This window comes from Metopolophium dirhodum, chromosome 7, assembly GCF_019925205.1.
Source record: "Metopolophium dirhodum isolate CAU chromosome 7, ASM1992520v1, whole genome shotgun sequence".
NCBI lineage: Eukaryota > Metazoa > Arthropoda > Insecta > Hemiptera > Aphididae > Metopolophium > Metopolophium dirhodum.
In genome coordinates, this window is record NC_083566.1 from 6,498,486 (window position 1) to 6,524,000 (window position 25,515).

A 25,515-nucleotide genomic window follows, 5' to 3' on the forward strand; every position below is an offset into this window, starting at 1 on the left:
GGGCGAAAAGAGGAGAGAATCGGCAGACCACAGCGCAACGCACCGCAGTCCTGACACCCTCCATGATTTTCATCCTGGCTTTTCGACTCGGCCGGTGGGACCACCACTAGACGAAAAGGGGAGAGAATCGTCGGACCACGCCACAACGCACCATGGTCCTGATCCTCTCCCTGATTTTCGTCCTGGGGTCCCGTCGGCACAGTGTCTGCCTCCGCCGTGGAGTCGCGCACCGCCGAACCCTGAAACTTGATAAGTTTCTGCGGGTGAGGCGATGCAGCGACGTCCGTGTTCCCATAGCTTACCTTAGCTCTATCGCTCACCCGTCGTGCTCTAAGATCTCCGCCGCCGCCGTCACAAGTCACCTTCGTGCAAGATGCAGCCGTCGTCGAAGTACCGTCGGGGCGGTATCGTTGCCCACGCCGGTCTACCTAGCCGTCGTATGTCGTCGTCGTCCGTCCGTCGTTCCTCTCACGACCTACGCTGTTAGGCCATCGCCGAGCAGCCACAGATGGTCTCGCGTGTCAGCAACCACGAGCTCGCAACGCCATCGACCACGGCCTCGTCTTTCCGCGGGTGGCCGGAAAACGTACAGGGTGACTTACCGCCGTACACCGTAAAGTGCTCTGTCACGTACCAATTCCCCATGTCGCCGCCGTCTTGTCTGGTGTTCGTCGGCCCGAGGAGGAGGGAGGGCTGGACTGCGGCTTCACTCTCCTCGGAAGCATCCACACAGCATCAGGCGTGTGACCCGCCTCACTCCCTTCCACGTGGTGGCCATTATTCGCCTGGCGCGTCCACGTGGAAGTGTGGGGTCCGTTGTTTTTGGTGCTTCCAATTCGTTTGTCCTGGCCAATCCATTTCCGTCCCTCTCTTTGCAATGGCCCTCGGCCGGTGTCTCTTTCATCCGTTCCGGAACTGTAACTGCCTCTGCGTCTCCCAAAAAGATCGAAAGCCCCCCCCAAAATTATTAAACATTTTTCAAAATAAATGTCAATATAATAATTATTATACCATATTATTATACATTTATACCTAACCCTTTATGCAGTCACATAAAGACATTGAAAAAACTGGTAGTTTAATGGCACAGGTTTCTTCTCAACATAAGCTACTTATTGAAAGTAATCGTAGATATATAAGAACTTTGTGTGAAGTGACACTGTTTTTGTGCAGACAAGGCCTAGCATTTAGAGGCCACAATGAAGCTCCCAGCTCCATGAATCAAGGTATGAAGTAGATAGTAATTTTTTTTATTAATAATTATATTTAGGAAATTTTAAAGAAGCCTCTAATATGATATCTAAATTATATCCTGAATTTGCCCAGAAATATAAAGAGAAAACGAAATACTATAGCCATAAAGTTCAAGATGAGCTTATTAATATTTGTGCAGGTTTATCAAAAGATACCATAATACAAGAAGTTGAAGCACGAGTATGCTGCAAGAAAAATGTAATAACTCTTCAATATTATGCATTGAAAAAGATATCAATATCAGTATTGAGAACGGTATTGATATATTTGCTAATAAAAATAGGTTCATCGTACTAAAATAATAAAATATTTATTGTATTATAAATTAATGATTTTTAAAGTGCATAATATTATATAGTTAGTAATTCGTATTTAGTAGTTTTGTAAGGCTCATTTTGCAAAGAAACATTTAAGCCCCCCCCCTAAAATTCGATCAAATCTCCGCCTATGCATTAAGGTCATTAAAGTCCACACTTTTTTTAAAAGTTGAATTTTGTCCGGAGTGACCCGTAAAATGGGGTGACTTCGGACACGTACCTATTAGATTTCATTAAAAACTGATGTTATAATTACAATGGGTGACTTCGGACAATATAGATATTTTAAAAAAAAATGTAATGAATTGAAATAAAAAAAAACCATACATTTATCGCAAATACAACATAATTTATTAAATCTTCTAAAAAAATCATTTATTTTTTTATTTTTATTGATCTTGAGCCCGGCAGCTGAGGCCATTAACTATTTTTAGTTTTTACTGTGGTTTATTTAGTCGGTAGGGGGAGGAACACGTATGTGTTTAATTTGGCAGAATTTTTGATTGGGCACCCGTAGGTATCTGCCATGCCCGGGTGGGGGGGATGGCGGCACTTGTTCTCCGGACACCGTGACTTGTCCGAAGAAAAATGCCGCCCATGGCCTAGGAATCGAACTCGGGTCGACTGCGTCGCAGCCGACGACGCCTTAGTCCGCTCGGCCACTCCGTCCCCCAATAATTATTTACTTTTCTATAAACATGTCAACTTAAAATTTATTTTTTACTTTTCTGTTTTTACTTATTGTGTTGTCATTTTTTTATAACTAACACCATCAACGACATTTTAAATAACATTAGGATTATAATTCTTATATACGGACGACCTCCTACATTGTTGACTGATGATCTGGGCATAGTTAATGTGTTGTCCGAAGTCACCCACGTTTGGTAATAATTAAGACGATTTAACACGACAGTGTGAGATCAAGTTACTTAACAATTTGCACATATAGGTACCAATTACCATTGAGTTTATAGTATATTATAAAATCGATGCAATTACCAATTAAGGGGATTCGATACCGTGATTTTCTGTTTTTGTCTAACACACGCGCGACATAGTATTTTAGACGTGTCTTTTGCCAAACATTCTAATTGATCTATTGAAGCTATAAGAATTCTGAAAACAGATTTGAATTTTTCGTCAAGTCTACTTGAAATTGACTTTCCCATATTTTTGATTTTTTGATTTTAACTTCTTCAAAAATTAAAATACGAACATTTTTAAATACTTTTTTTAATATGACATTTTTATGAATTCGGGGGGTAATATCAAATATGTGGGAAAGTCGATTTCAAACAGACTTGACAACAAATTCAGAATTCTTATCGATTCAATAGATCAATTAGAATGTTTGGCAAAAGACACGTCTAAAATACTATGTCGCGCGTGTGTTAGACAAAAACAGAAAATCACGGGATCGAATCCCCAGACAAGTTAACGGGTATAGGTAACCAAAAACCGCAATCAAATTTATATTAATTATTATTTATTATTTATTTTCATTTTATTTTAATTTATATTGTGCTACAGAAGTAAATGTAGTTATGTAATTTAAAAATACAAAAATATAATATTTTGTATTTACCTCCATAACATGTACTATGACACCATTATGTCATCAATGAATATTATTTTCTATGGAGGTTATAATAGATATTAACATAGAGTATCAGTTTTTAACTTTTATTAAACGTGTATTCTAAAATTATAAGATAACTAAAAAAACATGGTGTTGTCCGAATTCACCCACATGTCCGAAGTCACCCCTTTTTACGGTAGTTATTAGTACAAGAATCTTTGGTTCAGACATTTTTAAGGGGCCCCCCTGCGGACAAAGTCTGCGCACGCCTATGGTTTGAATACCTAATTTGATTAGTTTACGTTTAAGATCTTACACTTATATACCTACTTATTTAATAGCTACACTTACCAACGTAAATCTTCTGCTGTTTATAGATGTTCATTCAAAAATTATTTTACATAATAAAATATTATAACATATAGCCTAAAGGAATAAATGTATACCTAATATACTTAACTACTTGTTAATGTCTATTACTATGTATAATGATACAATATTTTTTTAGATGGTCTAAACACAGTATTGTTTCATCTACTTAGTTCCTTATTTGTCCCTACAACAAGAAAAGTGACTAGAGATGAAAATAGAAAAAAAAACATCATCAAATATTCGATCAATGATTCACAAAATAGTTTTATAATACCATAACCGCATCAGAAGCATACATAAATAATTTAAAAGATAAACATGTACCCATTCAACCATTTATTGTTGTTATTGGTGTACCATTAAAGCCAGAACAGATATATTTATTTTTTGATTCAATTAAGTATACATTTTTCTGTATTGTAAGAGCAATAGATGTATGTTTTAAAATTATTCATTTATTTAATCTTCAATACCCATTACAATCTTCTGCTGTGTGTATGTTCATCAAATAATGTTGCTTTAAATAATTCTTAGCCCAAGCTGTATGGTGAGGTTTTTGTATTAGTTGCTCAGTTGCGCTACTGTAAGTTGTAGTCGTCGAGCTTCTTCACCGCACAAAATCATTTTTTTATACAATTTTGTAATTACTCAACACCTATAAATAAGTATGGTTTTATACATCAACTATATTATAATATGGTACCGATATGAGAAACAGTAAGAGTAGTCTCTTGTAAAAGTTACTAATAAGTTTGTATATAAAAATATTGAACGAATACATATTTTAATAATTGGATTTTCATTTTTCTTGAATATAAATAAATTGCTTAATAAAGGTATGAACCCCTTAAATAAGATGTACAGCGTACTTTAAAATTTTAATATCTATATATACGCATTTTTATAAATATTACTAATAGCCAATAGGTATTTATAAAAAAACGTGCTTCTTCTTGCTGTATTGATATTGTTAAGTATCTTCACTAACTACTGGACACTATTTTCAAATTTCCAATACATATAAATATATAATTATATAATATATACCTATATTGCCATACCGGCTATCATGTATCATAATAATCATATGAAATGATTATAAAAATCACTGCAAAAGGCAAATATATTTAATTTACCTATGTATTATGTATTTGATGAATAAGCTTTGTACTAATAGAAAATTCGAGTTTCGGAACAAATTCACTTAAGTTACCCAATTTTTTTTTAAACATACGTATTACCACGAGTTAAGAACGATGGTGCAAAAACAAAATGTTATATATATACCATGTACCGGATCAAACATTGTATTAAGACCATGTAACCATGTCTGTTTGTGTGGTGAATGTTTTGAAGGTTTAGATTGATTGATTTGTCCACTTTGCCGAGCAGTAATAACGGAAATTGTTGTTATTTGGTACTATGGTACCTATATCAAAGTAATATTTTCCTATTGCATTTTTTACTATAATTTATTACGAGTGTCGAGTGATGATTTCTGACTTCTGTTATTGTACCTACTTAAAACATAAATCCTGGATGTAACTTACCTTTTTTTTTAAATAAACTATTTATTAAAATAATATAAAAACAAGTATTCTATAAACATTTTTGTTTATCTTCCTTCTATAAGCTGTGCTTGAATTGAAGGTAGAGAGTTATTTTTTTAGAATTGATTTTTTTATTTGGAGTATGAGTACGAGTTAACTTTTTTTAGTATTAAGATTATAGAATATTCTTTATACAGCAAATTAAGATGAAGTACACTCAGTTCTTTATAATTATCATTAGTAGATCCGACCCGATCTGTTTTATTAAGGCAGATACAAACAGCACTAATTGGTAATGAAATTAGAAGTTTTAGCGTTTTTTCATTGTTACCGCCCCATATATTGTTGCGCCGTATTGTAGAATAAACTGATAAAGTGATGTATAAACAATTTTCAATATATCTGAGGAGAGGAGTTTGTTGAGACAAAATAGTTTATATACAATAGTATCGGCCCTCTGCGGATATTCATTTTACTTTCAAGTGACCTTTCACAAATGTATAAGCTGAGTTATACGAGTTGATAAAAACATGTATATAAATCAATAGATTCATAGGTAACATTTAACAGCCAGGCGCACGTGTCGGAATCGCAAGCCATCCTTCCAAAATTCCGCGACTAAAATAAAATTAGCATTAGAAGCAGCAGAGCCGAGTGGTTACTTTGTACGTGAAAACAGCAACTTTCAACGAGCTGTCCATATCAAAGGAGCCGACATTGTATATACAGGGGCCAGGAATAACATAGCATATGCAGATGGACCAGAGCAACTTCACGTCACTCAGTCACATACACACTATTAAGACTACTGTACAAATTATATTATTGTATTGTTTTAGTTATAGTTTAATAGATAAGTTGATTTGTGTTAAAAACCCATACAAAATAAATTATGTCATTGGAAATAAACCACTATTTAATTTTACTGTTGAAATTGACTTCAACTTCATTTAAAACTAACATCTTTTGGATCGCTGACGTTCCACATATTACAATATGAAACTGCTTAAAATACCTACTAAACATACTATATATATACTAAATACTTTAAATTACTAAATTCCAAATGTGTTGTTTCATACTATTAAGCAAAATATTTTCATCGTGCAACATGAATATCTATCATCAGATATTCAGATCTAATATTAATTTAAACAGACTGACAAAATAAAATTGTTGTAAAGATAAAATACAAAGGCTAGTTTATTCCAAAAAAATATACTACTGGTTAATTCCTTTCTTGGACCTAATGCTAAATATTTTTAAAATTATGAATGTATGTACGGTAATAAATTTATATATTATGTGAATTATATAGTATTTTTATAAAACGTCATCTTTAAATCTCCAACATTTGCAGAAAGGTGTTACATACTAAGTCACTAAAATTTAAGTTAACAAACTTATTCAAATTTAATTTAATAAAATTATTGTTTCGTCTATCTCACCCCCTTATGGCCTATGTCAAACCAGGCCAGTCAGATTATGCATGCAAACAACGAAATTGATGAATACATAATGCCATAATATAAATAAAATACAAATATTCGTCAAAAGTCAACTTTGTTCAATTTAAATTAATTAAGTTAAAAGTTAAAACTCAAATTACTTAATTTTATTATAAAATTATATATGTTATATATGTTATATGTTGATACTTGATAATGATAAAATACATTTTTATTTACCTAACCTAGTTACTAGTGAGACGTTTTGATCAAGGGATGACAAATAGATCCCGAGACAACTAGATCCATGTTGTTACCATATGTATGATTGGGATCTCGATGACCCGGGATCTATTTGTTCATACACCTTTTTTTCTGGTGATATAAACCGTTTTTATTTACTGTCTGGTCTGTTTACAATGTTTGAAAATTTTTTTGTTTTGAAATTTTGATTATTTTGAAATTTTATCTTTTTAATTTGCGTTTTGTATTCTGATTTGTTTGTAATTCTATCTTTTAATGTGCGTGTAATTCGCCGAGTACTGACTATAATAGGATTTAATTAAATCTGAACTTTACGTTTTGATCACCAAGTTCATAATGGATCCTCAACCAAATTTTGATCAATTCTGTCTCAAACGAATTTTGATGAACGACACACAACGCAAAATGATTGCTGTTGAAGGCAATTTTAAAGGACTTCCGGAACCTGCTGTTGTTGTTATGGAAAAATATGCTTTTGATGAAACTTCTGTTTTAAATGTGTGCAATGCTCAGACTAAATTAAAAAAAAATTTAGATAATGATATTTATAAATCATTCAGTTGTGTGCCACAATATGATGGTAAATATTATAATCTATTATTTTTTGATGACAATTGAAATATTTGTTTTGATTTATAGAAAACATTCCTTCCAATAAAATGGACCTAATATACCCTGCAACAGACAAGCATATTTTAAAATTTTCGAGTCAACCCATGTATTTTGTGCAAGAAACTGAAGAAATGTATCAAACTATAACTTTACATCATATCTTGGATAAAAGCTTGTCACTACAAGTGAGTTTTCTATCAAATTATTAGATTTATTAGAAAAAACAGATTAATTTTATGTTAATATTCATTTAGTGGGTATACAATTGCTTAGAGTATAAATCAGAAAAAGAAAGAATAACATATGATACGGCTTCTGAAAATCAAAAAGATGATGAAGATAATGGCTTTTTACTTTTACCAGACCTAAAATGGTCCGGTAAATTGAATGAATTGTACTTGTTAGCTATTATCAAAAAAAGATTCATTAAGTCATTAAGAGATTTAACGACTGATCATTTACCGTTATTAAAAAATATTTTAAACAAAGGATCAGTATGTATCTAAATTTATGAGTAATTTTTTTGTGTTCAAAAACAAAGTTTTATATTAAACTATTTTTCAGGCTGCTATTTATAAATTGTATGGAGTTCAACAATCTCAATTACGCACTTATGTCCATTATCAACCATCGTTCTATCATTTTCACGTTCACTTTACATATTTGATGCATATACCTCCAGGTTGGTAGTTTTTAATTTATACCTTGAAATGTGAAACAGAATTTTTAACTAACAAATTCAAACATTTATTTGTTCTATAAACTTAACTATAGTACCTTCAACTGCATAGTCTCCACAATTCCTAAGAAGAAAAAAAATTAATTTCCTATGTTGGTTGTAAAGTCAATTGATTTGATAGTCTCATTGTTCAAAAAGTATGTTAATATACTATTCAAATTGCTATTTTTTTTATTTTTTTTTTTTTTTATTGATCGTGAAGCCCGGCAACTATGGCCAATAGCTGTTTGTTTTTGTTTGTAGGGGAGGGAACTGTAGGTGTAACACGTGTATGTAGTTCTGGCAGATTTTTTAGTGGGCACCCGTGGGTATATGCCATGCCCGGGTGGGGGATGGCGGCACTTATCTCCGGACACCGTGACTTGCCAGAAGAAAAATGCCGCCCATGAACCGAGGTTTGAACCAGCGTCGGTATCCGCTCGGCCACTCCGTCCCCCCAAATTGCTATTGCTTAGTGTTATATTACATCCTATATACTTCATAGTTTACCTTATTTGCCACATTTCACAGTTTGAACTAGGTTGAGCAGTTTTAATGTTACTCATAAGAAATTTTTTTTGTCTCAGCTCATTATGATAAGGTACTGAGAATAGCCTCATTAGTCATTACTAAACACCAATTATTACTAATCAGTAATCACTATTAAAATGACACAAATTTAAAAAAAAATCAAGGAAACTGAAGACTGCATACTTATTTCTAATGATTTATAATTACTGTGCAGTTTATATTTTACTTTTATTCTAAGTAGTAATATTATTTATTGTTATTTGTTATTTACATTTATTTTACAAAAATGTACTTATTATTATTTATTTATATAATTTGTATATTTGTATTATTTAATAGGAATAAATGTCGGAAAAGCTCATTTACTCACAACAATAATTAATAATATTGAAATGCAAGGCAACTACTATCAAAAAGCCACATTAGATTATACTATTAAAGAAAGCGATCCTTTGTTTAATCATTTCGAAGAAAAAGGTAATACTATTATTAAATTATTTAAGGTACATTGATTTTTAATTTTAATACATCCCTACAATGTATATTTCATGATTTTTTATTAACACTGCAGTTGCCAGTAATTAAATGAAAAAGTGGTATTTAGAGCTAATCACAAGACAAATCTTCAAAATTTTGTTTAGATGGATATTATATCTGTATAGTGTATATAAAGTGTATTTACATGTGCTCAAATTAAAAATAAACCATTCATTTGACCAGTGATGATTAAATTTCCAGATTAGACTTGTATGTACCACAATTTTAAATATCTTAAATTGTAATAAACACTACCTAATGTACATATTTTACTTATTTACAATGACATGTCACAAAAATAGTTATATCAATTTGAATATATTTTTCTCCTTAAAACATAGTTAACAGTACTCCGCTAATATAAAATGTAATATTTAGCATCCTGTTTATGAAAATACATATTTGTTCACTTGATTTGATAGATATTACTACAATAAGTATCTATGTCATAATTTAAATAAACTTAATTAATAGGGTTTACTCATATTTCTGTTAGATACCCAGTGAAAACAAATCGTAGTATAGTGTATAAACAGTGATGTAGATAGGGGAGCTGAAAGGGCTTGAGCCCTCCCCAAAATTTAAGGAAAAGATAAAAATGCTTTCAGTGTTCTCTGATGAATGTATTAGATAAGAAGTAACTATGTATTAAATTAAAATTAGTATAAAGTTACTGTAAAAGTCTAAAATGTTACGTATCCACGGTATCAGCATACAAAAATCCTAGTTATACTTCCCCTGTATAAAAGTATAAAAACCTAAGTGTCTGCGACATCAACTTTTAAATTCTTAAAATTAAGATGATAAATACTAATCAAATGGTTTGGTTGTAACTTTAAATTGTAAAATTGATATATACATAATTAGTAATTAGTACTAATATTTAAAATTGAACGAATTAATATTTTAAATGATATGTTTTTAGGAATTCTTCGTAAAGCCAAACTTATTGATGAAATTAACAATGTATAAGACAATCGCATAATTTTCTATGTATTTTATGTAAGTAACCTATACTAATTTTTTAGATGTATTTCATTAAATATATTATTATAATTTTTTCAGGCTTCAAATCAGTCAATAGTCAACATTTTGTGTAATTTATGTTTTGATAAATATAATAGAATGTATCCAAATTATTGTATTCATAATTACAAATGTGTGATATAAGTATAAATTCTTATACTGCTTTAAAATATTAATAAATAATGAAAAGTTTTATTTTTAAATAATGATTATTAAATCAGTATCTACTTTATAGTTGTAATATTTAAATGGTGCATGATGTCATAACATAAAAGGTCTTATTGACTTTTATGAATTAAATATTAAATGCTGCAGTAAATCCTTATTATGTAGATATTTGCGTAGTCTCGAACTGAATAGAAATCACCTTGAAATAATTACCATTACAATAAAACTCAAATCTTGAACTTTTTTTTATTCCTCTTAAGTTTCAACATAAAAAAAATTTACTGTACTAATTTTACATTAATTTTGTATCATAATTTATGGGTTTATGTTCTTATGTAACAAGACTCGTAATTAGTAACTACTATAATTAAATATGATATTCTTGGCTTTTTAAATATAAAATTATACACTGTAATTTTTAGTATAAGGAATAATAACGATAAGTTACAATAATAATTGGTTTTGTGAAAATTAAATGGTCTATTGTAGTTTGGTTAGTATGTTATTTATATATTATATATTTATACCATATTAAGTGGACGTCACACCTGCATATATTGTTTCCGTCTTACGCAGGTATGACATAGACAAAACGAGTTTACACAGTCTGAGTAGAATTTGCTCGATTTTGGTTTTAGAGTAAAAATACTTACTATAAAATTGAAATATGACAATATTTCTGAGGAAAAGTGGTTGCGTTTTTTTCCATTATACTCAATTTAACGTTAATTATATCTTTTTATCAACAATTTCAACATTTATAAAATACCTTTAACTTTTCAAAATTTTAACTTTTTAAATAAAACTCAATGTCTTGCCCTCCAAAATATTGTCATATTTTATATTAGTATATTATATTTAATAAATCGATTAGTAGTTTACTGATTGAAGTTTAAATTGGTTAGTTCAAAAACTCTAGTTTGGTATTAAACATAATGCTTGGTTTGATGTTGATCGGAATGTTCAGTTTGAGTTCAACGTCACACGGTATTGATCGGTTTAATATATGATTGAAAATTTGGTTGAGTCCATATTTTTGAGTTCGACCCACCTCTTTTCCCCTTCTATATTAGCTTTTATTTTCTCTATATCCTTCTTCATACAGGGGGGGGGGGGTTTGGGAGGTCAGCTGACCCACAGTTTTTTCCCAGTTAAATGTGGCCCTTCAAAATGGCATATTACATATACATTTTTTTATTTGAAAATGTATGTATTGGCGGATTCGGGAGAGGGGCACGTGACCCCCTGTCAATTTTCTGTCGACAATTTTTTATGTAACTACGAGTAGGTATCATATAAATGGAAAATTTAGTTAATAAGAATAATACTACCAACTATTAATTATTATTTATTATAATCATTATTGTTTAAAAATGATAGTATGTATGTATTATTAATTAAAATTAAAATTACACAATTTATATGTGCCCCCCTTATCAAAATATCGAAGATCTGCTATTATGATGTAGGGGTATTATATACAGCCGAGAAGACTGAGTATTGAAGTAAAATAACGCGTACGTAATCGTGCTTAAATTTTTCAACTTATAATGTACCTAAATTTCGAAAAACACGAGTATAAAAATATGTTAGAAGATATATTAGATATATATAAGATTTTATTGAAGTTGACATAGATGAAATCGATTTAGAAGTGGAATACCATTCATTATATCTAGTTTAGCAACAAGTGTATGACAAAACTATTGAAACTGGAGTAACTGGACCTTAAGAATTAAATGAAAAGTTCACGATATTACGATACATGGTTTCTTCGTATCCAAATTTATATACTTTGTATAAAATATTTTATACATTTCCAGTCAGTAGTGCAACTGCAGAAAGAAGTTTTAGCCGTCCAAAACTTCTTGAAACATGCATTTGCTCAACTATGACTGAAGACCAACTATCAAATTTGGCCATATTGAGCATAGAAAGCAACATAACTCAAACCATTGATTTTGATAACGTAATAAGTACATTTGCCCTAATGAAAAAGCGGAGAAAATTATTGTAATGTTCTAGTTCTTTCCTATTATATTCATGTAGGTATTAAAAAATATAAATTTTATAAATGTATTATTTTTGACTTTTGTATTGTATTAGAATTTAAAACCACCTTGTGGTTATAAATCTTGTAAAAATTAAATAAGTCAATGAAAACTAAAATAAAATTAATATACTGCAAATATGGTAATCGGAAAAAAATAACAATTTACAATTTTTGAAATTTTTAAAAATGTTAAGATAGTACCAGTGGTGTAACTATGGCTGAAATTTCGGGGGGCTGTAGCCCCCATACCCCCATATATGTTCACTTAAAAATATAAAAAAAATCATACAAACAAAATCAATTATGTGATCCAATCATAAAAAGTTATTTTACTTTATATTATACCACTAGTTATATTTTATGATAAAGTATGAAAAGGTCACTGTGATCTCTGCGTAGGGAATTTCCAGTAATAAAAATGTATTTTACTCTATATTATACCACAAGTTATATTGTATTTAATATAATATAGAGATGAAGATTTGTATTTTTAAGGAATTCAATATAGGCAATTTTTCTGTTTGTACTGCTGGTCGTATAAATATGTATCGGTCAAAAAGTCCGTTTTGAAAATTTTCGATCATTCGAAATATTTTTATTTTATAATCTTTTAAATATTGTATCTACCTATATTAAGTAAAACTTCTAAAATCTACTTCTAATAATAATTATTATTATTACATATCATTAAATATTATTAGGAAACATAATATTTTATTTCGGGGATATATTATAATATATAATATAAAGGTATTAAGCAAAAAATATTATTGTTAATATTTGAAAATTATAATATTAAATATAAATATTAAAAAATAAGGTAATTAAATATTTGAGTAAATAAATAATTGATTTTGTTTGTATGATTTTTATATTTGTAAGTGAACATATATGGGGGTGTGGAGGCATCGCCCCCACGGGTTACTTTTCATGTAATGTCAAGTGGGGGCTACAGCCCCCCAACATTTCAGCCATTATTCGCCACTGGTACTTTCTTAACATTTTTAAAAATTTCAAAAATTGTAAATTGTTCTTTTTTTCCTTGGTCTTTTTTCCAAGGATTCTGCAAATATACATATAAAAATAAAATAATAAATATGTATAATCCCTTTTATTGATTTAAATATTTCAGGTAAATTTTTTAATTGAATATAAATTTATTGTAACAAATAAAAATAACAATTAATTAAATATAGCTTTAATACTAAAGCTTGTAAGTAAATTTTACATTTTACTTGAAAATTTGTTATGACTCATGTAATATATATTGAATGTTGATATCAAAATATGATGTAAATAACTAATAAGGTAAAACGCGAGCGCATTGGTCGACTTTGTAATACCTAGTTGGTTGAAGTTTCTACACAGTGACCTCTCGTAAGTAAGGCAGACCAACAGTTCTAAAATCCTGGGTACATTATAACCCCCAAGCTACTTAATTCTTATACCATGAACTAATTTATGAACTAAAATATTAATATAACCTGTAACAATTTATAACTGTCCACTTTCAAAAATTATGATCAATAACTTGTAAAATGTAAATTTTAAAATATAAAGTATAAAAATCTATTTTGCATTTTAACTAGGTGCGCTAATATTTCTTAGATAATCTAATCTTTTGCTTCAAATGATGTTGGAGCTGGGATTTTACTGATTATAGTTTTGAAATTCATAGTTCAATCACTTAATTTTGTTCCATTTCAAAAGTCTTAACTCCACATGAATAAAGTGTTGTACAACGATAAAATGAGATAAAATAGAAAATCTCCTATTTCTGTAGTTTTGTTGTGGTCTCATCAAAATGTGGTATTAATAATCTATTTTGTAGTATTAAGTTGCTATATTATTTAAATTCAAAAAAATAATAGCTGCATAAATTCAATTTTTAGTCAATTTAATTTTGTTATATCATGTTCGAACTTGATATAAAAAAAAAACTGTGCTTTTTAGCGCTTACTAAAATTAAACATTTCAATGTTACATATTTTTTTAACTAAAAATCAATATTTATATTATACATTTTGCTTGCATAATAATGATTTACTAGCAGAGAAACACAAAGACTTTTAAACAATATTTGTATCTAATAATTAAATACAATGAATTATGTAATAGTCAATTAATGTATAATAACTATTAAGGTTTATAATATGACTACAATAATAAAATTAAAAATATTGTTATAAAGTGTTCAAACGTTTATAATATTTTATTTTATTGGCATAAGTATTATGTTGATTAATTAAAACCATTTTAATTTTACACCTGAACTCAAATAGTTACTAGGTAATATGATATATTGTTTAAATGTGTAAAATAGAATAGTGCTTTATGTTAGGCAAGTAGGTAGGTTTCTTACTACCTACCAAGAAAACATTTTTATTTTTGTATTATACTTACCAAGTTACCAATCTCCAACCAAATAAATATACAGCTATATCAAATACTAAATAAATAATACTTAATAAAAGGGACCTAGTACCTACACATTTGGAATAAGTGCTCTATTTTTAAGGAAGAAAAGTAAACATTTTATTTTATCAATTAACAACACCTAACAAAGTTCTACTATAATTGAATACTAATATTATAATAATAAAGTATAAACTATTGTGTATTTAGGTGATACTTTCTTTTTGTTTAAAAATCCAGCAGAAAATCTATACAAAGATACATTTTTTTAATGGTTAATCGCAGAATAATTTATTCTGTGGTATAATCAACTAGCAACCAGACAATAAAAAGTGTTAATACACACCACTGATCATAACTACACACAATATACCAAAAAACATAAAGCAGAGAACATTATTTTCTAATAACATAGTACCCAGTACTGCAATAATGCATGTAATTGCTTCATCATATATTATTATTACTTTTTTAATTTGAGAATAAATAATCTAAAAATAACTATTTTTACTATAACCATATATGAATAGGAGATTTTTACATGGCTTGAAAGACTTGAATAAGAAAAGATAGGTACTCACTGAGTCTAAATAACACTTTAATAGAGGTAATTTTAATTTTTTGTTTTATTATTGAGATCTCTTCACCATCTACTAATAAAAGTATTCTGATTGGGTTTTTAGGTAAGGTATTGGTCGAGAAATTAGAGGATTGTGATGAAATGGAAAAAATGAGAGGAATCTTTTATTGAGAATGGCAGCGGTTTTGGTGATTATATTAATAAAGAACTGGAAACCTTAAATATTTAAAGTAAAAAATATTAGCATCACTTTTTTTTAGCTTTTACTGTATGTATATAGGTACATTTAAAATATATATTTATCTATTTTTTTTCAAAGAGGGCAGTTTACTATAATAAATTGAATACCTAATATATCTACTTACATTAATAATTTACAGCGATAAGTCATAGCAGTCTCTATTATTATATGCAGTACCTATCTACAAAACTGAAAGTGCTCGTGTACTATATATAACATTTATAACATATGTTTGTATCAAAGGTCATTAGATAATTAGTAATTACATACCTACAAAACAAAAGCAACTGATTCATAGTTCAAATCCAGAAACCTAGTTTTAGGATTTGATTAATTCATAATTCACTATAGGTATTCGAGCATACCTTTATCGGTAAATAATTAATTATTATTTAATCACGACATCAATCGACATTATTTTATTTTTTTATGAATACTCTATATTGCTATACGTATTTACATTTTGTGCATTCAGAATGCATATTATATACATACTATAAATAAAAAGTTACCTATATGTACATTATATTTACAAGTCATCAACTAATATACTTGAATGCTTTCAAAATGTAGATGTATGAATGTATTTGTTCAAAAAGTAAATTAAAGAGTTATGAAGTCACAGTTAGTAAGGTATTGTGTAAAATAGCTTCTGAAATATAAATAGACTATGAATGTACAAGAATAGAATTTGTTTGAACTAAAAGTCTCGATATTTTCCAAAACTAATCAATTTCATATATTAGGGTAAAATAAATATGCTATTAATATGATAACATTAAATTGTATTAAATTATCAATCTTAGATATAAAAATAAGTAAATACCACAGAGGCTATAAGCCTATAACCAATTATTTAGAATAGGTACCTAAAAGGCGCAGTTTATAGAATTTTAAATGTTTTATATTTTTTTCGAACATTTGAACACAATATCAATATTGAAACATTTTTTTTTTTTACAAAAGTAAATCAAGATTGAATTTTAGAACATAACACGACCTGCTCTCTTTTACTTTTAGATACATCAATATATATAAAGTAGTTTTATAAATTGTTATACCATACTTCAAATATTACATGCAATATTATACGAGTGTTGTTTAGTAGTAATTATATGCTTATTGCTTACACAATTACAACTAAAATTATTATTCATGTTTATTAATTTTTGATAAATCTATTAAAAAATATATATTCCACTTAATGTAGTAAATAAATAAAATCAAGATGTCTTCCAAAAAATGATTTTGTATACATATTTACAGTTTAAGTAAGTACATTATTACTGTATTTTGTTTTTAGAACTATACACACAATATTAAACTAGTCAAAATTAAATAAATAATATAAAACTTTATTTTATTTTTTAAAGCAGCATTTAGTGTTATATAAATAAAAAATACCCAGATGAATTTCAATTCAATTTTCACCAATAACAAAATTGATCTGAGATTTTTTTTTTATCAAAAATGGTTTTTTTTATTGCTAACTTTTAAAAATGATTAGTTTGATGTATATTATAAATCTCATTTTTTTTTTTTTTAAATAATTTGCCTAATTATTATTATTACATTTTATTAAAACTCGTCTATAAATATTTTATAAAAATAAAAAATCTGAAACAAGCATAATATAACTCTAATCTAGGCTATATATTATAATCTACTACATTTGCCCAGTTAAAAAACTCATTAAATACAATATCTAGACACATATATAAATTCTAAAAAATAAATACATTATATTTAGATAGTGGAGGTAGATTTGTTTTAATACAAATGTTTAAAGGTTAATTGAAAAATTGAAAAAAGAATTAGTCAATTGCATAATTATGTTTAGAACTGTTCATTACATACATGTTTATCTAGTATTATACTAGTAAAGATAAATATTTTTTTTTTTAAATGGAAATATGCAATAAAATAATGTAAACTTAAAATTGAAAAATACCATTGAAACAAACTTTCTAAAATGAATATGGTAAGGCACATTGTTGATCTACAATTCTAGTAATAAATAACATTTTAACTAAAAATATGAGCACAAGATGTAAAGAAATAATCAGGTAGTAAATTTTAAAATGGCTTTTTATACTTGATGGAAAAAATTATACTAATAAATAGGTGTAACAACTTATTACTGTCCAATCACTTGTTCATTTTTTGTTTTTCCTTTTTTTTTGAAAACGTTGACACATTTTCACTACAACTTAATTCTAATAAATAAAACACCTATATAAATATACATAGTAATTGATTGATATATCTACTCTACTTAATTCGTATTAGAGGACACAAGGTCACACACTTAAAAATTCTATGATTACAAACATTAAAATTTGTTTTAAATTATAATAAAATATAATATTAAGTTTAGAACACTGTCTTATTTGGAATGATGAGATTTATTGAAGATCCGATTTTGTAATCGGCGCTAATCATCTCTTTTTGTTGTATAATATTATATTATATATCACAATTAACGTTCGTAAAAATAATTTGATTTAGCCCCTATATGTGGGGGACCTAAGTACGCCATTGTTATTTTCTTGAATATTTTCATCTCAACTTCTATCCATCTCCTCTTTCTGGATCAGTTTTATTATTCACAATAAGCTGATTATTTTCAGGTGAAACACGAACAGAACCTGAATTGTTTTTGCGATTTGGATTGTTCCAGACTTGTTCTTTTGCCGTACCACCAAACTGGTACATTACATAAGTTCCACACGCCACACAAGCAGTCACAGCAAATATTCTACGCCATCTCTCCAAAGTTGGCTAAATGGTTAACGGTTAATAAATAATAATATTCATCAAAATATACAAAAAAATATTAAGAGAAAAAAAATTATATTAATATTTCTTACGTTGTCTTGGAGCATTATGGCTGCAGCAAGGGGAGACAAAAAACTTGCAGACATATGTATAGTTTGTGCAAATGCTAATATATGTCCGGCAAAGTTTGGCGCAATATCAACTACATTTGCCATTGCTCCAGCATATGAAGCAGTTATCAGTGTAACTGCTACAAACCAAATGACCAAAATCAATGTGATCTGACAACCCAAATAACCTATAGTCAGTACTAAAAGGCCTGGAATGACTTGAGCTAAAAAAAAAATATTAAAATATGTACATATTATTATTTAACTATACACAGTTAGTTGTTAGAGAAATTAACACCAATTACTCACATATAGCTGTAAACATTTTACGAACATTAGTCAAGCTCATAAGATTACGAGCTATAATGAAGTCAGCTGCATAACAGAACACAACAGAAGAAAGGTAACTGCACAAAAATGGAGCTCCATTCATAAATCCATTCTATAAGTTTTAATAATAGATGTTATCTTAATTTTAATACCCAGTGTGAAAAATAAATATGAAACAAACAAACCTTTTGTATACTGAATCCTAATATTGTCTTCATGTAAGATGGACCGTATATTATGAATGTATAATGGACCCATATCCGACCAAATGTTGTTATACCAATAGACCATGCTGGAATGGATGTCATAATAGAACACCATGGGACTTTTAAATCCTATTAAAAAAAATTATGATTTTAAAATAAATTATATATGAAAAAACAAGTTTGTAATAATATTTTTAATAGATACTTTTGTGTTTATGATATTTTCTCCGATGTTGGCATTGATATAGTTCAGTTCACGTCTAGTTATTCTTGGATGTTTGTGAGGTAGATCAAAAGCTAGTAACCACCATAGCAAGCACCATGCGACACCCAATGAACCGTTCATGTAAAACACCACTCGCCATCCATAGTTGCCAATAATGAAGCCGCATACCATGTACGTCAGTCCAATCCCGAAACTAAACCCTGTCACCCAGGCAACAGCTCAATTACCACCTAACCTAGACGCCAGTTACACATATATCACAAATAGACAGATAGATAAATATACTTGTTTACCCGTTGCGACCTCCCATCTGCACATCACCACCAAACTCATACCTTCATCTTTTTTTTTTTTACTTTTTTACTTAAAAACTAACTATACATTTATTTAAGTACTTAATTTATGTTGAATATTGAATTAGAATTTAGAATTTTGACTTAGCATTCAAATGATCAAATAATTTTAAAAAAGTGAAAAAAAAATCTAAGTTCACATTGGAAATACAATTTAACCTTATAATTTGTTTGTAATTCTTAATGATACATAGTAATATAAATATTATTTATGCATTTTAAATAATTTATACAAAAAAAAAAAAAACAAAAAAAAAATGAAATATTAAATTTTAATTTTGAATTAATTCTAAATTGAATTGTATTGATTATAACAAGTACTTAGTACATAATAAAATTTTAGCGTCTTAGTAATTTGATACTTTCCTAAATTATGTTTATAAGTCATTAAATTAGTTTAAAATGTATAATAAAATTTAGAATAAAACAATTACATCACTGCATGTGTAGTAACTGGAATTATTGTAGATAGCCTTCACTATAAATAAAAATGTTAAACATATGCCTCCCAAAGTTATTACCTACTTACAATACATAGGTAGTATTAGTACAAATTTTGACTAATATTGTGGTTGGTATATAGTATATAGGTATCAAATTGATAAAAATACTCAGATAATAATTAACAGAATACCTACCTACCTATTCTATATAATAAATATATATGTAATATGTATATATTATATACATATATATTCATATTGAATATACATACATATAAATATATATAATTTATATATTTGTGTACATTATTTTTATAGGAGATATAATATGTTGAAATAAAATCTGAAGGTATGTAATGCCAAATAATGGACAAGGAACATCTCGAAATTCAATACTCAAATTGGCCCATTGCCAGAGAAGTCTTAAACATTCCTATGGTTCGAAAGTTTCTTGATGTATATGGTTTTCTTTTAATTACAAGGGTCACAAATTAAATCCCCCAGTTTAATACACTTCAAAGTGACCTTTAATTTTTTTCAAACTGGCATATTCTTATACTATTTAAAGCACTGTTGTGATTCGGAACAAATTCATACCTTGGAATGATGACATGAACCTGGTTCTCTCATTGGATGGTATCCATATACCAACAAGTGCATACATTGCGGGCCAAGTAAGTCCCTGGAAAATTAGAAAAACAAATTTAATCAACATTGTGTAGGTACCGTCAAGACATAGCCTTAAGATTGATGTGTATGGTGTGTATGTGTACCACACATCAGTGTACATTATAGTTTAGTATACAAAATTTTACCATCAGGAACATTTTACACTATCCCAAGAATCTAAGGGCTATATTTTATCTCGATAAGTGGCCCCTAATTTTTTTTATTGCAAATTTAAGGATTTTTATAGAACACAGATAAATAAAATATTTTTGTTTATTATAGGTTGCTATTGGTTACAAAAAATGAAATAGTTATTATGATTAAGTATAATTTTAGACCTGTATTTTATATTTAGTCAAAATGACTGTGTTAAAAATCTTTGATGGAGATTAATATGGGATAAATTGACGCGCATTAATAACGGGAAACAGTTAATTTCATGAAAGTGAAAAACAAATAATAAAAAAAAATAACTAAATACTAATAATAATATTAATAGTACTTATGTTTATTATACATTTTTGGCAAGTGGGTGGGTGTTGGGTCAATTTTAGGGTATTTTAGGTTTGTTTCGCCAGTGTTACACAGTACACACCTATAGGTAAGGTGTGATAGATAGGTACTACATAATATATTATATACAACAATTTTTTTTAAATATAAAGGTAATATTAAATACAAGTATACTAACACCTATCACCTAAGTTTAATATGTTTTTTTTTTGTTTTTTATACTTACTGATGCCATTCCTTGAAGTGATCGCAATGCTATGACTGCTGAGAAATGCAATGAAGCTGCCTGAGGTATGAGTAATGAAGCAATTGCTGTTGTTAATTGTGAGAATCCAAAAACCGTTTTTGTTCCAAAACGTTGTGTTAAGACACCGCCGACTACTTGAGACAATATATAACACCAATAAAATGAACCAAGGATTGCAGATTGCACAGTTGAATCCCAATCAAATTCGCCCTCTTCCTGAAAACATATATTGATTTAAATAAGAATAAAATAATATTGTTACCTCTTTATAATTGTTTTTAATTATGCTTTTATTAGTTTCATAAAAAATACCAATAAATATGTATTTATTGTCATATTTCTACTATATAGTAAAATCAATAATCTCGCCTTTCTAAATTATAAAATAATTTGAAAGTAGCTTCATTTGTAATTAAGTAATTTAATAATTTAAATTATTATGGTTTGCAAAAGGTAGTTACTCAAGTTAAATAGTTATTGTACTTTACCATGGGTTTTTGATCTTCAAACGATTGTGTGCCATTTGTAACCGATGTGTAACAATAAAGTTCGGTTAAATTCGAAGAATTTTCAGACCGTAATCTCATTTTGGCCATTGCTACCATAGCAATATTGATATCAGTGCGCATCATGAAACTGACCAAGAATCCACTGAATGACATTAAATATAATACCGCACGAGCTGGGATCATGTCTATAATAATACAATTTTGAAAAAATAATCATATAAAACTAATACTTTAGTATTACATTGGAATGTACATTTGTATTTTGTACCTACTCGAAGCGTTAGATTAAGTTACCATTTTAACAATTACCTTGAATGCTTCTAAAGCATAGTTTATGTTTTTTCTCCATTCCTAATATTTGATTATCTGGGACGTCCATGATAGTAGCTTGTGCTCAACTGCGCAGGTTATCTAAAAACAAAGCAATATCATAAACATTATTTAGCCCTTATTATTTTGTTTTAATAGAATAAGAACTACATGACATAGTAGGTATACATCAAAAAAGTACCTACACATTTTCCTCTTTTTGTCACACAAAATTACCATAAATTCCCAAGAATTCATGAACCCAAGATATTACCTACTTAGTACTAAAGATGGCAATATGTATCCCTACAACACTGGTGTATTTACGGGGGGGGGGGGAGTCCATGGGCCCGGACCCCCCCCCCAATTGGCCCCATAAATACATATCTAAACATCTAATATAAATATTAATATAGTTTGTGCAAATATAGTTTGTAAATGTGTTTGGAAAATTAGCTGGACCCCCCCTGAAAAATTCCGAAATACACCTCTGAAGTAGGTACAATTTTATGTCCTCCCATAATGTAGAATATCATCTAACATGTTACACAAATATAATATGGGGATGAACTATTATTTTAAAATGTAATCAACAGTAATAAGTAACGTAGGTTATTTTTGTTTCATTCTATACTTCGATACCTAATTTTTTATTCTAGAATGGGTTCGACCAATCAATATCGTGATGGAATTATTTTCGTCGATATAAAACAACTAACAATGTACCTAGGTATAAATATGAAATATATAACAATATTCTAGTATTTTATACAAAACTGCAATTTAAAACGAGAAATATACCGAAAAATAATTTTTAAAAACATTATCATTGCTGCGTTATTTCTAACCGTCGCGGACGACATTATTGTAGATAGGTCTCTGGACTCAGGGGTGGCCCCAGATACATGGTTAGGGGGGGGGGGGGGGGAAGTCATAATTTGCAGAAAATGTTGATGATTTTTTTCTGTAATTTTGTTTTAACAGTATAAAATTGTTTAGAAATACAGCTTGGTCCGGCCCTAGAGTACCCCTGGAGCCGCCCCTGTGACAGACTGGACTCTGGACATTGTAATGTAATCTGAAGCAAAAGGTAACGCAAACATCCCACCAAAACCATTTTAATTTTTTTTTCACTACGTGTACTAAATGTACGAATACATTTTAAAAAAAAATGTAAAACAACACGTAACAAAATGTGATATATTATATTTTGAAATACTTATCAGTTATCGGTTATTTTATAATAGCCAATAGGTACCTACCAGCTACCTACCTATACTGAATAATATCTGATGCATAATGTCTGATGCATAATCTAGCTGACGAACTAAAGAAATTATTTCGTTCGAAGTGTAACTTAGGTATTTAACACTATTTTATAATGAGTATCGAATAAAATATAATATAGGTACTTAAGAATATACCTATAGTGTATTCATCTTAATTTTCCGAATTCTTGTAATTTTACAAGAATAATATTGTATTGTCATGATAAAATATGATCAGGCATCATAATGTGTGCGAAAATATATTAAACACGCGCACATTTACCGAACATTTTTAGAATAAAACCTGCCATGTATAAAATTCATAACAGCATATACCACTGTGTATATAGTATATTATATTTTTATACCTACCGAATTAATCTCAAGATATTTAGTAAAACTTATGCATTATTTACGCTTTACGCTTTATATTCAAAATTTCTACTTCAGCCTTCTATAAAAATGAAAACTATAAGTATTAATATCGACTTTTGAAATATTTTAGCACAAAGACATATTTTTGAAGTATGTACCTATAGCTCTAGTCTAAGTGTGCAATGTAAGTTCCACATTGATATATTTTTTATTGATTTTCTTCAGTTTTCCAGTTAGTAGTTTTTTAATGTAATCATTATTAATTTTTAAATATACTTTTATTTATGCACATAAGACATAACACCACACAATTTAAATATTTTTTGATAATCTTGAAAACTGTAAGAGATTAAATGCGGTAATTGCCTACGTAACATTTAAATACACATAATTAAGGGTAACTTTTTTTTCGATTTTATCAGATAATACTAGGTCAACAGGTACGTAGGATCGACAGATACGTAGGATCGCACACATCAATGTACAATAAAGTACGACAGGATAATGAATAAATTAAATAACATTTGTGAGTATTAAGAAATTTTAAAAATAAAAACATATATTAAGAGGTTATTTGTCTTCTAATTAGAACAAACAATTGAACATAATTTTAACAAAAAATGTAAACAATGTATATGTCTTATGTTGAAAACTTAACGATGAACTTAATGAACGTAAACACAATTGGTGCACACACTACACGTTATATTATATAGGTAGGTTTACTAAGTAATAGAGCCATATTATGCTTTATCGGCTATGGCCATATGTCATTGTTATGCGTAAATGTTAATAAATAATAATCGATATCAGTATTATTATTCACAATTTTTTCTTGATTACCTACTTACATTTACGATTTAAAAACCAGAATTATGTTTCTGTATTATTCTTGTAATATTGTTACCTATATTAAACTTTTGGTATAACGTATAAAATATCAAAGCATCTTAATAAAATATCGTTCATTACGCAGTTTAAAACGTTTAAATAACATTATTGGCAAACGTTCAATTTGATTTACAATTTTACATAGGTATTAAACAATAAATAATAAAATTATAATTTAGCTTATATGAACGCGTGTCTATATAACTATTGACATCTGTTATTTTATTGTATACAAAGCATTTGACATTGTATACTGCATATAGTAATATTATTGGTTAATGAAAAAAATTTTACAAAAAACGAACACACCAGATATTTCTTAAAATAACGTTTGGACCATGAACTTATCGGTCGTCATACGAAAGAAACAAAAAAAATATACCTACATGACGTGTTCGAAATGGACATTATTTTTTATATTGCTAACCCTATTTTTTTACGAAATATCAAAAAAAAACATGAATAGTAGGTAGGTACTTATATTTTACAATAGGTATTTCGTTAAAATTTATTAAAAATAATGTCATTCATTTATAACCTTATCTACAATTTAGGTCTTTATCAATATATATTTAAACTTTATAAATACACATTGGTAAATAATATATAGGATGTAGGTA

General features: G+C 28.5%; 2 protein-coding genes across 7 annotated transcripts in view; one reads left to right on the forward strand and one right to left on the reverse strand.

Moving 5' to 3' along the window:
- The first annotated feature begins 6,902 nt into the window (after positions 1 to 6,902).
- Positions 6,903 to 10,867, forward strand: LOC132948633 (m7GpppX diphosphatase). Its single transcript, XM_061019186.1, has 7 exons — positions 6,903 to 7,367; positions 7,427 to 7,584; positions 7,654 to 7,893; positions 7,964 to 8,081; positions 8,988 to 9,125; positions 10,111 to 10,187; positions 10,251 to 10,867. Exons 1-6 carry the CDS (start codon positions 7,124 to 7,126, stop codon positions 10,155 to 10,157), a joined length of 945 nt encoding a protein of 314 aa, XP_060875169.1. The 5' UTR covers positions 6,903 to 7,123; the 3' UTR covers positions 10,158 to 10,187; positions 10,251 to 10,867.
- Positions 10,868 to 13,528: 2,661 nt separating this feature from the next.
- LOC132948240 (sialin-like) overlaps positions 13,529 to 25,515 on the reverse strand; it is a 32,838-nt gene continuing 20,851 nt past the window's right edge. For all 6 annotated transcript variants that reach the window (XM_061018630.1, XM_061018631.1, XM_061018633.1 and 3 more), the window contains exons 2-10: positions 22,362 to 22,463; positions 22,032 to 22,237; positions 21,523 to 21,759; positions 20,712 to 20,796; positions 19,298 to 19,518; positions 19,072 to 19,221; positions 18,866 to 18,998; positions 18,539 to 18,780; positions 13,529 to 18,449 (exon numbers count right to left, since the gene is read on the reverse strand). In XM_061018630.1, coding sequence (XP_060874613.1) covers positions 18,240 to 18,449; positions 18,539 to 18,780; positions 18,866 to 18,998; positions 19,072 to 19,221; positions 19,298 to 19,518; positions 20,712 to 20,796; positions 21,523 to 21,759; positions 22,032 to 22,237; positions 22,362 to 22,431 — 1,554 coding nt within the window. In that variant the 5' untranslated portion in view covers positions 22,432 to 22,463 and the 3' untranslated portion in view covers positions 13,529 to 18,239. The remainder of the gene's footprint in view (positions 18,450 to 18,538; positions 18,781 to 18,865; positions 18,999 to 19,071; positions 19,222 to 19,297; positions 19,519 to 20,711; positions 20,797 to 21,522; positions 21,760 to 22,031; positions 22,238 to 22,361; positions 22,464 to 25,515) is intronic.

Excerpts from the sequence above, each read along its gene's own strand:
- LOC132948633 (XM_061019186.1), top strand. The coding sequence starts at position 7,124 with ATGGATCCTCAACCAAATTTTGATCAATTCTGTCTCAAACGAATTTTG. Across the intron at positions 7,894-7,963 it reads ATATTTTAAACAAAGGATCA|GCTGCTATTTATAAATTGTA; the intron begins GTATGTATCTAA and ends ACTATTTTTCAG. Across the intron at positions 9,126-10,110 it reads TAATCATTTCGAAGAAAAAG|GAATTCTTCGTAAAGCCAAA; the intron begins GTAATACTATTA and ends ATATGTTTTTAG.